General features: G+C 34.3%; 1 protein-coding gene across 1 annotated transcript in view; it reads left to right on the top strand.

The window, feature by feature from the left end:
• The first annotated feature begins 5,416 nt into the window (after nt 1-5,416).
• Nucleotides 5,417-16,585, top strand: part of LOC122002717 (beta-hexosaminidase 1-like) — a 59,532-nt gene continuing 48,363 nt past the window's right edge. The window contains exons 1-6 of the mRNA XM_042557990.1: nt 5,417-5,866; nt 5,959-6,042; nt 9,170-9,205; nt 11,213-11,324; nt 11,419-11,489; nt 11,601-11,731. Coding sequence (XP_042413924.1) covers nt 5,501-5,866; nt 5,959-6,042; nt 9,170-9,205; nt 11,213-11,324; nt 11,419-11,489; nt 11,601-11,731 — 800 coding nt within the window. The 5' untranslated portion in view covers nt 5,417-5,500. The remainder of the gene's footprint in view (nt 5,867-5,958; nt 6,043-9,169; nt 9,206-11,212; nt 11,325-11,418; nt 11,490-11,600; nt 11,732-16,585) is intronic.

The raw sequence follows: 16,585 nt of genomic DNA, 5'->3' as shown, positions 1-16,585 counted from the left end.
CGCAATCGAAATTTATATACCAGGCTGTACCTCCCTGGCACTGTCGTGTTTCTCTCCATAGTGCGCAACATGATTAGGTTGTGTCCTCTTGCATGACCGTGCCCTTCATCGCAACAACCAACATGACAGTTATGGAATTTCTAACCATTTTGGTGGGTTTCAAGGGTTATAAAAAGTCTAAGAAGGATCCTAAAACATGAGGAGGGGTTTTTCCCATGATAGGGAACCCTAGGAGCGTTGTCTAAGGAGCCATTGAAACAATCCATCTACCTTTGGAGCTTAGAGGTCCTTCCAAAGACATCGACAATCATCCTGACTAAGCTTTCTCTTCTCCTTTCTCTGTTTTGAGTTGTCTGATGCTTAATTTAATGTCTTTCAGTTGTAATTCCATCTACATGGTGTAGTTCTCTAGATTCTAGGAAAGGGGAGTAGCTCGATGAATGGCTGACATACTCTTATAAGTTTATTTATCTTTTTCTATTGCATGATATATTTATTTCATGATCCGATTTTATTGCACTTACATGTTTGTGATACTAACTGTAATGCCCCAAATTTCCTCAATTAGAGTCCTAAAAGTAATTTAAAAATATTTAAAAATGCTATAGAAATATTCTAGGGGTTTTTAGAAATTTTTAGAGTATTTTTATGTAATTTTTGGAGGTCGTTTGGTATTTTTACTAAACGAAGGAAGTTTCGACAAAAAAAATGTCCAAGCCGAGAATTGAACCAACGACCTTTGACTCGGTCAAAACCCAACTGACCAGGTGTGCAAACGGATTTTTCTGTTTAGAAAAGGTAGCGAATTTATTTAAGATAGTTAACAGAATATTGGATTATAAAAGGGATAAGTTGATGTTGAATTTGTCTGTTTAGAAAAATTAGAAAAATTTATTTAAGGAGTTAACAGAATATTGGATTATAAAAAGGATAAGTTGATGTTGGATTTGTCTGTTAGAAAAGGTAGCGAATTTATTTAAGATAGTTAACAGAAATATTAAGTTATAAAAAGGGAGAACTTAGGGATTATTTTCCAAAACCTAAACCTCTCCTCTCCTTTTCTCTCCCGACGGCACAACGTCTCCTGTTTGGGCGAAGGAAAAAAAAAAGGGGGGGGGGATCTAGGGTTCCTCTCCGGCGACCGACCAAGGGAGATTTCCACGAGATCTTCACATGGTTGTGATCCTCTCGTCAAGGGGGAACCGTGAGCACGAAGGAGGGGTCGAAGCTTGCAATTCTCGCAAACCCTAGAAGTTTTCTTTCCGATTGTAAGCCCAAGAACGCAAAGGTAAGTGCTTCTCACCTGCAGTAGGAGTAGTTTCAGACCTTCGTTCTTCTTGAATTCAAAGCATGAGAAGCGCTTATAGTGCAGATTTTTAATTAAGCCTATAGTGCAGATTTTAATTAAGCTTATAGTGCAGATTTTTATGTAGGCTTATAGTGTAGATTTTAATTAAGCTTGTAGTGCAGATTTTTAATTAAGCCTATAGTGCAGATTTTAATTAAGCTTATAGTGCAGATTTTTATATAAGCTTATAGTGCAGATTTTAATTAAGCTTATAGTGCAAATTTTAATTAAGCTTATAGTGCAGATTTTTAATTAAACTTATAGTGCAGATTTTTATTTAAGCTTATAGTGCAGATTTTAATTAAGGCTATAGTGCAGATTTTAATTAAGCTTATAGTGCAGATTTTTATGTAAGCTTATAGTGCAGATTTTAATTAAGCCTGTAGTGCAGATTTCTTATAGCTTAAAATGTAGATTTCTTTAGAGCTTGTAGTGCAGATTTCTTAAGAGTTTATGGTGCAGATTTCTTTAAAGTTTATAGTGCAGATTTTTGGTGGAACTTGTAGTGCAGATTTTTGGTGGAACTTATAGTGCAGTTTTTAAAGAAAAAGATTATAGTGCAATTTGCTTAAGTATTATAGTGCATAATTTATGTTTGCATAGTATACAGAAATAGTGTAGCATAGAATACAGAATCTTGATTAGTATAGTATGTAGAATTTTGATTAGCATAGTATGCAGATTTTTGTTTATACATTTCAAAGTTAGAATTTGTTTAAACATTTCAGTTTTTAAAAAAGTCTTCTTTTATTAGAGGTATTAACAAGTATAAGAAAGATAAAGAAAAGAAAGAAAAAGGCCAAGGCCTTAAGTAGATCCTAAAGTCCAGACTTTAGGGATTTTGGCACACAAGGAGCTCATTAAAATGCCGAGACATTATATATTAGAAGTATTAAAAGATAACAAGTATTTTACTTTTATCAGTGACACTGTGTTGGACTCTCAGTTGTCCTTGGGTTGGGCTCCCATAGTCGTCCCTAGGTTTAGATAACCTAGTAGTAACGACACAGCCGACGGTCGACGGTCGACGACCCGAGGGTCGCCAAATGGGCCGTCAAATGGGTCGGGTCGTTACAATAGTAAACCCTACTAGATTCGGGACTAGCTACCTTGGGTCTAGTTAGGGATGCGCGCATAGCAAGTACAGTTGTCGGGCCCAAGAAGAAAGTTGATTATTATTTTGAAGTATTATAAGTATAAGTTTTTGAACAAGTAATGTAAGTTTTACATAAGTATAAAAGTATTAAAGAAGAAGTTTTTAAACAAGTGAAATAAAAGAATAAGTTTAGAACAAATGAAATAAGTTTCATTTTGTTTTAAAAACAGCAAGTTGAGTTTTCTTTTATGCTAGCATGTTATTTAGATTAACTTACTGTTCTTTGCTATTTTCTGAGCATGAGTAGCTTTACATGTTTAGCATTTCAGCCTGTTTGATTCCTTTATTATTAGATGGGCACGAGTAGTCTTCAGTAAGTAATCAGTTAAATCATGTTATAGATATATGTACATGCATATCGAGATTTTGTGAGTTAGATAACGCTTACTAAACATTTTGCTTATAGTTTGTATTTCCTCTTACTGCAGATACAGGAAAAGGAAAAGTTATAGCAAAGGAAGGCGGCAAGGAGGTGCGGATGGATGTATGATGCCCGGACTATAGAAGCCTTGGGACCTAGCATAAAAATTTATTAAGATTGTCATTTATTAAGAATGTATTAGATGAGTCATTTAGTCTTCCGCTGCTAGTTAATTGTATGTTTTGAGTTCTCCGAGAGTTTTAGGAATTTCTATCAACATGTGAACAAGGATAGTTAAGTAAAGTTAGTAGTCCAGTAGCGCTCCGCCCTCACAGACTAGTAGCGAGGAGGGTGGGAAGAACCGAAAGGTGAACCCAAATTTTCGACTCATAAAGAATCGAGACATAAGGAGTTGGTCACGAAAGTAGTCTAAAATTCCACGAGAACACCATTGACATCACAAAGCTTAATGAGTTTGCCCTGATTTGATGTCACGAAGTAGGGGATGACATCTAAAGGATCATGGGAGTCTTGTGATAGGAGTCTCCTTGAGAAAGAGGTCGCTTTAGTAAGGTTGTCTTAAAAGTAAACATCAAGTTTGAGTAGACACGATTGATAATTTCAAAAGTTTATATCAATATCTCGGGATATACCGCCGACATGTAAACAAACATTGAGGTAGGGAAGTAAATAGAACTTAAGAGTGTTAACAATGATCGTGATGAAATTAAAATCCTAGAATCGTTTTCCTAATTTAGATTTCTTCCTCGTCTTCTTGCGTGTGCTCGACTCGTTTTCTTTCTGTTTCAAACTCTTATGAACTGTGATTTTCTAGATAATCTACTTCGTTAATTCGATTAGTGAGTATTTTACAGGAATGTGGGATCGATCTTTTTATTATCTGACAACAATCGTGTGCATTTGTGGATTTTGCTCATCAAATTTTTGGTGTCATTGCGGGAGACCATATCAAGATCGATATTGATTGATATTGATTGAATTGCGATTTGATTAATTTAAATTTCTTCCCTTTTTCACAATTCTTCACTTTTCTCTTTGCTTCTTTCCTATTTCATCTCTTTGTTTTTTTTCTTTTCTCACATTTCTGTTTCTACGGGCGATAAGTCTTTCCTTATATGCTCAGATCTAACACGACAAGAGGTCTTTTTCTTACCAATTCAGAAATTGACAGGATTTTGCTAAGGAGACGGAACTTACAAAAGACAATTGGAGGAAGAACAATCTCAAGCAACTTCCAACATGGCCAACAACAAGAATAGGCTGTTGAAAGACTACGCCGCTCCTAGTGCCAGACGCCTAAGGTCTAGCGTTACAAATTTTAGCCGTTTGACAAATCAATTTTATTTTTTTAAGTAATCTAAGTGTCTAGGCTTCACCTAATTGCGGCAAAAGGTGAAATGTTAGCTCCCAGCACCCCCACCGTATCCGACCTAAGGTCATCACGAGAGAGATAAATCACAACACCTAATTAATCATAGAGGTAGACGATGTTCCTTCTAATTCATCTATCAAATAAATCCGTAGCTTATGCATGTCCACTTATAGAATATTCACAAGACATGACATCATTTTTTTGAATTCTTGAGATACGAATATTCATTAGGACGATGTTAAAATAGAGATTATAATCTTTCACAATATTAATATTATTATATTTAGTAGTTTTTTCTTTTGTAATGAAAAGAGTGTTAACAACCCATGAGAAATGAGAAAGTTGATGAGTTTGATAAACAAAACAATTCCAATGAGAAAATCAACACATAAATATTTTATCAAAAGTATTAAATAAAGAGATTAAGCAATTCTAATATATGACTTTTCATTGATTGATTGATAAATAGGGCTGCCAAAAGAACGGTGAGGCTAAGTAAAAAAATTATTTACATATGGTCATATATTACGAAAATAAAACATTTTGACATGAATATAAAATATTAAAGATACATTATATAATGTAAGTTATAGAAATTGAACTTGAGATTATGAAAAATGGATGAAACAAAGAATAATGAAGAAATAGTAAAATTGAACCAATGAATTATAGAGTTTCAGATCTTTTTTAAGTTGAAAATGTTTTGATTTTATATACTCAAGTGTTAATATATAAGATATCATCTTTTTTTTTTTTTTTTTTTTTTTTAAGAAGAAACAAAATAATAAAACGTACAATTGCAAGATATCTCCCTTTAAATCTACTTGTTAGGAATCAACGAGTGAGATGGAAGATCGAGCCGCGCTGCATAGAATTTCAGATGTAGCAGATCCCATAACATAAAAAACAAGCTGGCACACTTGTGCTACACTCATCCAGCGAAGAAGGGCCCACCAACTCCTCTACCGGATCTTAAAAGGCCACCACTGTCATACAATCCATCCCACGTCATCCTCTTACCATCGCCCTCGCATTCTCATGTTTACGTGTCGGTCTCTGAAGGGCAGACTACCATCTAAATGTCTTCCCAACTCAACTCGGGATCCAATCCAATCATGTTGGTTTTTAGCGACCGTCCCCAATTATTATAACAATTCATTTACAACACCGCAGTTCCAAGTCCACCGCCACCAAGGCACACCAATTCCATCATCCTCCGCCGTCTCGCGTTCCTCCACCGTCATGCCTTCCGAGGCCGTTTGTTTCCTCCTCCTCATATTACTCTCCCTCCTCACCCCGCCCTCCCATGGCCGGAGCATCCCTCGCCGGAGCATCCCTCGTCGCCACTGGATCCCCTCCACTAACGATTCCCCTGTCTACCTCTGGCCCCTTCCCAAGCAATTCAGTCACGGCGATGGTATCCTCTACGTGGATCCTGACCTATCGCTCGACCTCCAGGTACCCGGAGACTACTTAGAAATCGTAACTGATGCGTTCGAGAGGTATAAAGATCTGATTTTTACGCACTGGGAGAGGTCCGCTCGCCGGAGCTCCGCAGAGTACGATGTCGCGAAGATGACGGTGATCGTTTCTTCAACTAATGATACGGTGGGGGTTGGTTGGTTCTGCAATTGTTTGTTGGTTGTTTTGTTTATTTATTTCGTTGTTTTGGTGGATGGGATTGATCTGTTTGTAAGCAGCTTCAATTTGGTGTCGATGAGAGCTATATGCTATACGTGGGTAGAGGAGATGAGCTTTCAGTTGTTAAAGGAGCTACGATCGAGGTAATGATAATGCTTTATATCATGCTGTCTCCAACGGTAGAACTGCATTCATAGTCATACTGATTTATTCTGAGTAGGGCTATCAGTGTGGTTAAGGAAAGTACATTGCTTAATTCAATCACCATTTCGAAAGTAAATAATCTTAATGCTCATTATCATAATGCACTGTATACTGTTAGTAAGATTTTATTCTTTTCAACGAAATTGATATAAAAAAGTCAAACATTGTGTCTGGTTTAGTTGATAGCGCTGGTTAATTTATGAGATTCTTAATCTTGTATAAATCATGACATACAGAATAATCAAACATCTTATTAGTTGTAACACATAATTGAATAAAAGTAGTCAACTAAAGTTTCTCCTCTGGAAAAGCAAACTGGGATTCCTAATCACGACTCTTCAACATGACATGACACAATATTTTCAACCTCACTCTTTGCCAACTTCACCACAGGACAGTTTTACCTTTTCATATGTATGAATTTTTACTAACATAAAGAACTAAGTTTTTGGGATGATACTAGATGCACATATGTTAACTAGATCTAGATTTGTGTGTAATTACACATATGTTGTACTTTAAGTTTTCGATTTTAATTTTGTGAGTTCTGGTGATTAATAAAGGAATTAGATGTTTATGAATAAATGGAGAAATTAATTCTGGGAGCATTTTGTAACCTTAGAGATTTATGGATTTAATCCAATTAGGATGCTACAATCATTTAGTCAAGATGGTCAGAATGAGTAAAATTTGTTACTCCAAACTTTTAATTTTATTAAATTTCTAGTTGCTATTGGATTATATTTGGAGGTAAGGAAGTTAACTGGAAGAAGATTATTTATTAAACATCAGTTGATCTTGGAATGCTTTTAAACATGCCAAAACTTGTCAAGTGCTGGCTTGGTATGGTACCAAAACAAAACCATTCCAGCAGAATACTGAACTCCGAAGTAGAGTGATATTTTAAAACTTGATTAAAAATATTTAAACTTGCAAATAAATATTTAAGGTAGCACTTACAAGTAATAAACTATTTAATAGTGTCCTTTAAGGTTTTAAGTCACTTTAGTTGATTTTAAATACATCTCAATGAACCAAACAATTTTTCTTAACCTTATGTATAATGCATATGCAATAGGCTGCCATAAGCAGTCACTATGCTGCCACCACTTTGAAATCCTCCTAAACAGCAGAATGTGCTATTCCATATTCATCTAATTGTTTCATTTCTTTTCTTATTATTGAAATCACATTTCTTATATGCATCATTTTTCTCCATATTCAGGTTTCTAATTTAATCTAGTAAAATCTCATTAACTAACACAATATTGTCTACACATAACGACACCACAAACAGGTTTGCTTTTAATATGATTAGCGTGCTCATCTAGTACTAATATAAGAGAATAGGGACTAAAGTTGTAGGCGGGATCCTCTGGACCGCGACCGTCCGCTCCTGGACTAGGGGCCGCTCATAGGTGGGGTTCCATGGACCCCACCTGTATGAATTGGTCCATCCTTTGGATCAGAAAGTGCAGTCCAGAGGATCCACACTACTAAAGTTGGCCCTTTACATAACCTACAGTTACAAGAAGATCAAATGTCACACTCCCAGTATCTTTAGTACTACATAGGTGCATTATGATGTCCTTTATCATATCAATCTAATTAATAAATATTCTTTTCTTCTCTACAACTTATCACAATGTTTATTTAAGGAGTATGATGAAATTAAATTAATGAAATTCATATGAATAACACCATTTTTCTATATTTTCCCATCAATTTTAAGTGGAAGCGATGTCAAAAATCTATATATTATTTATCCTTGTATGCAGTTAGTTCAATGGCAAGATAAAATCCTTGTAGCCACGGTTGTCAAGATTGCAAACCAAACCTTAGGATCTTATTATCCCGTCATCCAAACTAACCTAAACAATCTATATCCCTAGTGGGATTTAAATTGGGTAAGAATTTACAAATCTATGACCCGTTCCTATTTTGCTTACCGTTCATATGTAGAATTTTGTTCCTAACAACCTTGACTAGAGACAATATAAATTCCCTTTAACTCATTACAGGTATCCTTTTTAGTTATTGCCATTATCATACATCATATATTTATTTATAGAAGTTGTTATTTGCTATATAAAGATTGAATGTATCTTTGTTTCTGCCAAATATACATGCCAAATATAGTTTTAAAAATTAATTAAATTATAGGATCTCATGATCCCATGCCCTAATTTTACGATATGAACTTATGAACCTCTTTTGGTTGCTAAGTGGTATCTCGATCTTGACTACCTTGCTTGTGTGCCACCCACGTCAACCGTGCGATGAAATATTATGCCGCATTGACACTTGGTACATATTTTGGCAGACATCGTCATCTGTTAAGATGAATTCAAGTACTCTTTGTTCTTTTTATCTATTTTTTTTCTAAATTTCTAATTCAACTGATTATTTAATTGAATTATCTTATATTTCAAATTAAACAATTTAAATTGAATAAATTATAGGAGTAAGCTTATAAGTATTCATCTCAACATGTGAATAAAAAATCAGTATTTATTTTTTAAGTCCACTATATAATTGATATAGTCTTATTAGAAGTAGAAAATCTAAGTGAAGGAAGCCCATCTAAATTTATGTCATCAATTTTTAACACATGCCGAAGCGTGTCATGTATCAATACAATATAACAAAACTTTAATTCAATTCACTATCTAATTGCTATAATATCTCTCTGGAAAGAAAATAAACTGAAAGAGTATTAAAATGAGTAAAACCCATCTAAATTCATCTAGGCATATGATTTAGTGTGTGTCAAGAGTCGGCACAACACCATGCCAAAGCTATACCATAAATGTACTGATGATTCCTTAAGCCTCATCTCTTTCATATAGTTCTCTCTTTTGTTTGTTACAATCATGCACTCGAAGAGTTGCATTTCATCAAATATTTTGTTTGTCTACTCTAACTACTCTTTAGCGAGCTGATAATCATGCATATCAAAAGATTACTGTGATCTTTCTTCCATAATTGATGAAGTTCTTTATATTTTTGAAATTGACTTTTTTTCTCCAGCTTGCTATAATTGTTAAATGTTTCATATCTTTGCAGGCTAATACTATTTACGGGGCTCTGCGAGGCTTAGAGGTATTGTTGAGATGCTAGTCAACTTAGTTAAAGCTTCAATATATTGGCAACTTTTGTATGCTGTGCTCCTCTTATTTAACCTTTATTGATATATTTTAACTCTTCTTAGTGTTACTAATGCCTTCATTGAGAATATATGATAATATATCAAATAATACAGACAATAACAGACCCTTGATCTTGTTAGTCCTAACCAATGCATGCCATTTTCAACTTTCTGCATCTAGGTATTGGAAACTCGAGCTAAATTTGTAGAGTAAATACAACAAAAGTTGTAACACTCTAGTTTGTTGAGTACAATAACTTATTTTTTACTTTTTATCAAAAATAGAACATAATTTTCTTTAATCTAGAACTTTTCTTTTGCCCTAGTCACTTAATCATCGAAGAGAGCATGAATACCACTAGTTTCCTGGGTGCTTTTGTCTGAGGCAAACATTCATCATCATCATTTTTTTTTGTCCACCTGTCCTATGCATGTTGAGGTCTAATAATGTGTAGCTAAGCATGCCATTTTTTTTCTATGCATATGCCAAGTCAATAATATGTGGATCTAAGTATTCTACACAATAGCTTCTAAAATTTTTGGTACATGAACAACAGTATCAAGTGTCCACTTAGAATATCAGATTCAAGTGTCAAGTGTTTGAGTCTGACATGCTTTCACAAGGTAGAAATGGTAAGTCTAAGTATTAGTGGTACTCTTTGGCCTTTTAGGTCACTTGAACAGTGCTGAAATGATGGATGCTCTGAAGTAATAAGGCTACTTGTCTATTAAGGCACATCAGCATTCACTATTTTAATACACTAAATGTTGTTTCCTGAATGTAACATGATGTAAAAGGATAAATAAAGGATACAAGAGGAATAACTTTTTTTCACACCAGATTGATAGTCCAAAATATGTATGAGCATCTGTAGGGCAAACTCACGCTCATTGATGGTGTTGAGGATAAAGGAAAAAATTGAGTCTTTTGACAATCATATACACATATAAACATCAACTTAGTACATATTTACTGGTTCTGGTATACAAGCTCATGGAATTTGAAACTTCAATCCTATGCCATCATGTGGCATACACATCTTGGACAAACAACATTTTGGAATTCCCGAAGAGTTAAAAAATGTTACTGTACAACCCTTCCTATTTCCTAAATCCTCTTAGAACTTCCCTCTCTCATAGAGCCCCTAGAAGTGTCAATCAGCTCTTTGCTGCAAACTATTGGCAATATATATGGCATAGAACATACTTGAATTAAGATGAAAAATCATGTCCAATTTCCAAGCCATTAGGGTATATTATATGGATCCCACCGTTTCTGTTCAAAGTCATTTTATATTTTTTAATTGTGTTTAGTAGAATTTTTGTAGTCTTCCTTCATCCCTCACACTTTCACGCTGTTTGATTCAACTAGTGTCTTTTGACATATATTGGTATGGAGTTTGAAGAGGAGAGTTGGATGAGAAGAGAAGAAGAGAGAGAAGGTTGAGAGAGGGAGAGTAAGAGTTCCAAGAATCAATTTTCTATCATAATTCATAACAACAAATTTCCTTAATATATACGTCTTCATCTATATTTTGGTTATAGTCACAATTTAGCTCACCGAATAACAATTTATTTTATTCTCTGAATACCTATTTGTTTGTTGATTGCAAATCATTTCGTGTTTTCTAGGATAGCATAATTGTATTGCAAGTCTACACCTGTTACATTTCATTCATGGCAAGGTTTTCCTTCTCTCCAAAACATTTATTTGTAATGAGTGCTTGAATGTTTAAAATATGCTTGGTGTTATCTCAGTTTTTATGCTATTGAACCGGTGAACTCATATTTTTCATGTTACAAATTGCCTAACATTTCCATTCATATCAACCAATAGAAAACCATGCTCTTCATCTGCTCTTTTGCAAGAACCGGAATTTTTTCATGAAAGTTCACGTTCTGTTTTATCCAGATACGTGAAAATGACTAAGATTCTTGCTGATTAAACTAATTCAATCTAGACTTTCAGTCAATTATGCATACCCAACTACGAAAATAAAAGTGTTGAAATTCAGAAAGCGCCATGGTCCATCAAAGACGAACCTCGATTTAACTTCCGAGGGCTTCTAATCGGTAAGGAGGTTATGTATCTATTCAACTTTGCGAAGCTCAATTTTCATACTTCCCATGTCAATACTGATGTTTTCTTCATATATCAATGTGGTAGACACCTCACGGCATTACTTACCTGTGAATGTGATTAAGCAAGTGATTGATGCTATGTCCTATGCTAAACTTGTAAGGAACATTCATTTTAGAAATTTATGGCTTCTATTTCACTTATTCATTCATTTGAACATTTCTGTTTCATATATTGTAATTTCTAACACTGAGAATGGCATTCAGTAGAATGTTCTTCATTGGCACATTTTAGATGAAGAATCATTCCCTTTAGAGGTACCTTCATATCCAAATTTGTGGAAAGGTTCTTACTCAAAGTTGGAGCGATACACAATTGAAGATGCTTATGAAGTTGTTGAGTAAGTTACTATGATCTGCATATGTCCACTAATTGCAATATTGGCTGTGAATATGGTTCCATGATTCCATCAATGCTAATAGCGGGAATAAGCACAAAGCTTCCGATTTAGTTAGTATGATCCTTTGTAGTGCTTGCAAAGGTCTTGTTATCAAATCCTTCATCAGTTGGGTGGGGTTTCTCCTTTTCTTTCTCTTCAAAATAGCTGGAATAAGCATCCACTTGATTCTTTGTTGAATCTGGTTCATCAAATTAGTTCTTATCTAATGGGTTCACGACACAAAGTTGTTGTCTAATATGGAACACTGCATTTGCTTGTTGGTCTCGTCCTAAATTTTATCTATTTCTTTTTCTGAAAAAAATATGTAGTTAGTTTCCCGACGTGCAGCATGTTGTTCATGTTTCTGAGTGGCAGTTGTATTTTTTTATTAAATTCATTGTATACTGGTTACATGACATCTACGATTCATGAAATTTCAAGGGATGAGATCAAATGGGATGTTACTAAATTTGATAAAAACTTCTCAGCTTTTTTAGGATCACATTTCTTTCACTTAGACCATTATGATTTGAGGAAATTAACTTTATAACTAATCTTTTTTGCATTTATTCCATCCTTATGTCCATGCAGGGTACACACTCATAGAAACCGTCATGTTATGTTCCTACTATCCTAATTTCAGTGGTCTAGCCTTTATATTGTTATGTTTGTTCCTAACTTTCTATCTGATTTAGATACATTCAACAACTCTAGTCACATTATAAGTTATCCTATAATGATAATTACTTTGGATGAAACATGTACTAAGAAGGGATGAATAATAACACCCAGGACTACTTGATGTGATTGATTGGTTGAGTGACCTGGTTCGCAATTTGGCAGATTCCACATATCATGGTTTGAAATATTGTGTCATATCGCTTGAAACTGATGAAATTTACTTGTCTAGCATGGGACCGACACTATCGGTGCGTCATCGCGCAACCTCACAAGGTCATTGCAAGTGCAGAGAGTGTCGTGACTCCCCGGTTGCCCTCTTTTGGGGGCGTGATGACCCTTTGTTGGGGGCACGGAGGTGTCGTGACCCTCCATGTAGGATCGAGGAGTGTGATGGAGGGGGGAATATCACTCATTTAAAACTTTCTTCTTCTTTTTCAAAACTAATCAGAATGCAACGGAATAAAAACAATACATAAGAGATACGTTGTTTACTTGGTTCACAGTCTACAAGATTGCTACTCTAAGGCCTATGATTCATTGGATCATTTTCCGAATAGGCAACCTCTAATTTTCTACTTCCGAAAAATCTTTCGGAGACGGAGAAACCTCTCACAATTGAAGCAGTATAGTAACACTTTACTATACCTCTATTATAAATGAGAAGCAATACAAATGAAAATGTTACTAACAACTTTTAAATGTAGAACTTCGGCATTATCAGAGAGAATCAACGTGTAGACGGGCAGAATTTGCTCGAACGAAGAGATGAATGAAAGAATTGAATGAATGTTTATTTTTAGCCTCTACCATCGAGCTTCTTTTATAAGAGGTTATCAATGGACACCATTTCTGGTCGACTAATCCAGATTGGATTGCGCCAAATCAACACTTGAATTTTGCTTTTTTCGGTCGACTAATCGCCTGGAATGGTTGACCAATCGCCTGGAACGGTCGACCAATCCCTAGCTTTCCTTACTGCTTCGATCCGATCTGCTTTTTCGGTCGCCTGATCCTCCAAAATGCTCCACTGATCCCGAACTTCCTTTCTAGGGTTTGATCGCATCCTGCTCCATCTACTTGTCTAGTCGCCCGATTTATTAGTCACTTCTAAAGTCGGATCATATCCGTTCGATCTTATCTCAAGTACTTAGTCTACCAAACCTTCTTGTTCGGTCACTCGAACCGCCCGGTCGCTTGAACTATCTAGTCGACCGAAAGTACTATTTAGTTGACTGAAACTCTTGTTTCTTACAAAAACAAAGTTAGTCCAACAAGTATAGTAATTATGCAAAATAAAGTTAAACTAACCCAATTTATAATTTTATGCATGTTCTAATGATGACAGTTAAGCAACTGTTTTGGCTTCGAAATTCAGGTTGGTTTTTTAGTCGGATCAATGCCTAAGATTTGTTCCAAGATTGGGACATGTTCTCACTGTCTTCTTCTCATAAGGATCTCTCTAGGACTTTCCGTTTTTACCTTTATGCCAAACATCCGATCTTCCTTTTTGATCGACCCATCAAGGTTTCCCCTACTTGATGTCTGGTCTTGCTGACCCATCAAGTGTGTTCAATTAGATGTTTAGTTTATCAACCTATCTAGTTTGCCTAGTGTTTGGTGCTCCTGATCCACTAAGACCTTCTTAGTTAGTGCCCAGTTCTCCTGATCCATTAGGACTTTGCTGCCTAGTGTCTGGTCCTCATGAGATCTTTCTCTGTCAGCACATTCAACACTTGGGTATCAAAACGTGAGTTTGATCATCTGGTGCTGCCCAACATTTTGCCTGCATCAACACTTTATGCCCGAGGTCGCTTGTTAAGGGTGCTGCGACCATGCAACGACCTCCTTAAGACACGGAGGGTGCTGTAACCTTCGACGACCTCCATTGAGTCACAACTCGCGATTGTTTCTGTGATATTTTTTTTTAAGTTATTTTATTTTTATAAAGATATTTTTTATTATATAAATAAATATAATATATTATTAATAATAGTTATAAAATATTAAAAATTATTTGACTTTTTAAATAATTTTAAAAATTAATAAAATAATTAATTTTTTAATATATATTGAAAATTTAATATGAATTTAAAATAATCTATTTTTTTTCAAAATATAATTCTTAAAAATTTTAAATCTATAAATACATTCAAAAATTAATTTAAGATTTTCAAATAATTTTATTTTATCTCTTAGCTTTTTAAATAAAAAAAAGGACAGCCCGGTGCACGAAACTCCTGCTATGCGGGGTCCCGGGGAAGGATCCATTGTATTCAGCCTTACCTTGCTTTTTGCAAGAGGTTGTTTCCAGGATTCGAACCCGTGACCTTTTAGTCACAAAGCAACAACTTTACCGTTGTGCCAAGACTCCCCTTCTTTTAAAAAAGGGTAGCCCGGTGCATGAAACTCCCGCTATGCGGGTCCCGGAGAAGGATCCATTGTACACTGGCACCGCAACCGCGAGGTTGTCGCGACCTCAAGGCAGCCCTGCGAGGTCGCCATGAGATCGTGGAGGATGTTGTTACTTCACGGTTGTTCTTCGCAAGGGCGCAGAGGGTGCGACGAACTATGGACGGCGTAATGCCCTCTATGGGATCGTAGCTCATGCCTGTTGTCATGATTTTTGAAGGTTATTTTTAGATATTTTTTATTATAAATAAACTGCTTATTATTATATAAATAAATATAATATATTATTAATAATATTTATAAAATATTAAAAATTATTTTTAAAATTTTAAATAATTTTAAAATTAATAAAATAATTTAAATTTTTAATATATATTGAAAATTTGAATGTGAATTTAAAATAATTTAAATTTTTTAATATATATTTTGAAGATTGAATGTGAATTTAAAATATTTTTTTTTTTCAAAATATAGTACTTAAATATTTCAAATAAATTTTTAAAAATTAAAAATTTACAAATATATTAAAAAATAATTTAAGATTTTCAAATAATTTTATAATTATCTTTGAGATTTTCAAATAGTTTTATAATTTTAAATTTAGTTTTGAATTTTGAGAATTGCTTAATTTTTTAAATAATATTTATAAAAATTTAATAAGTATGATCTTATAAGAAAATATTGAAATATAAACATAACAACTCAAAATATAACATCAATAGTGAGCATATTTAATAATAAAATATTAATAAAATTAATATACACATATTTAAAAATTAAATAAAATTCTGAAATTGTATTGGCATAACACAGATACTGAGACTGTATCATTCCGTTCCAAGATCAAAATTCTAGCACGGGTTGAAATTTTAAACCATAGGCAACATTATACTAATAAATAAAAATCTTATTTGACTAGTGGTGTAAAAACAATTCTTATAATACTATTACGAAGACTATCTTGGTTATCCTTCATAGTTAAATAATTTTAATATTACTAATTTTTATGTTGCACAACTTTGTAGAAGGTCTAGTTAATTTTAAATATGTATAATTATTTTTAAAAATGTAGATTTGGTTCTGCCTTCCAAGGAAATTCCAAGTTATATAAGGAGAGGAGATCTAACATTTTTAGTTGATCCTTTTACCATCAAGTGACTCTCTTCAAATTCTTTCTGCATACTTTTTTTTCTTTACTATGCTAGCCCTCCACCATGTAACCTCTTTTTGCTCTTGCACGACAAGGCAAATGCATTTCAGTCACTCACTAGATCCACCAGATATTGAAGACCAAGTTATCTGCCTTATTGATAGTTAGCCTGTCCAAGGAGATCTTATAACCCAAGTTGAAGTTCTATCTAGACCATCCCAATGCTATTAGCGAGGTTCCTCTCATGTGCTTGTGCTGAACTCTTCGTGTTTCTTTCCATTATATATTGTTTTGAATATGCTCTCTTTTGGGAAGATGAATATCTCTCTTTCCTTACTTCAAATTTCGTCCAATATATTTCCATCCCTTTACTAAGCTCTTCTTGTCTCTGTACCTTCCTACAGTGTCTTCTATCTTTCTTTATCTCTTAATCTGTTGTTATCCTTTGGAAATCAACTCTATTCTATATGCATATTTTGTTCTCAGTTTGCTAATTCTAGCAAAGAGTCAACTGTGTTATCCATCTCCCAGGAAGACTTGGAGAATATAATTGTCTCAATTTGTTACTTCAACAA

This window comes from Zingiber officinale, chromosome 7A, assembly GCF_018446385.1.
Source record: "Zingiber officinale cultivar Zhangliang chromosome 7A, Zo_v1.1, whole genome shotgun sequence".
Classification (NCBI taxonomy): Eukaryota; Viridiplantae; Streptophyta; class Magnoliopsida; order Zingiberales; family Zingiberaceae; genus Zingiber; species Zingiber officinale.
The sequence above is the reverse complement of the archived record's forward strand: the minus strand, read 5'-3'. Positions and strand labels throughout refer to the sequence as shown.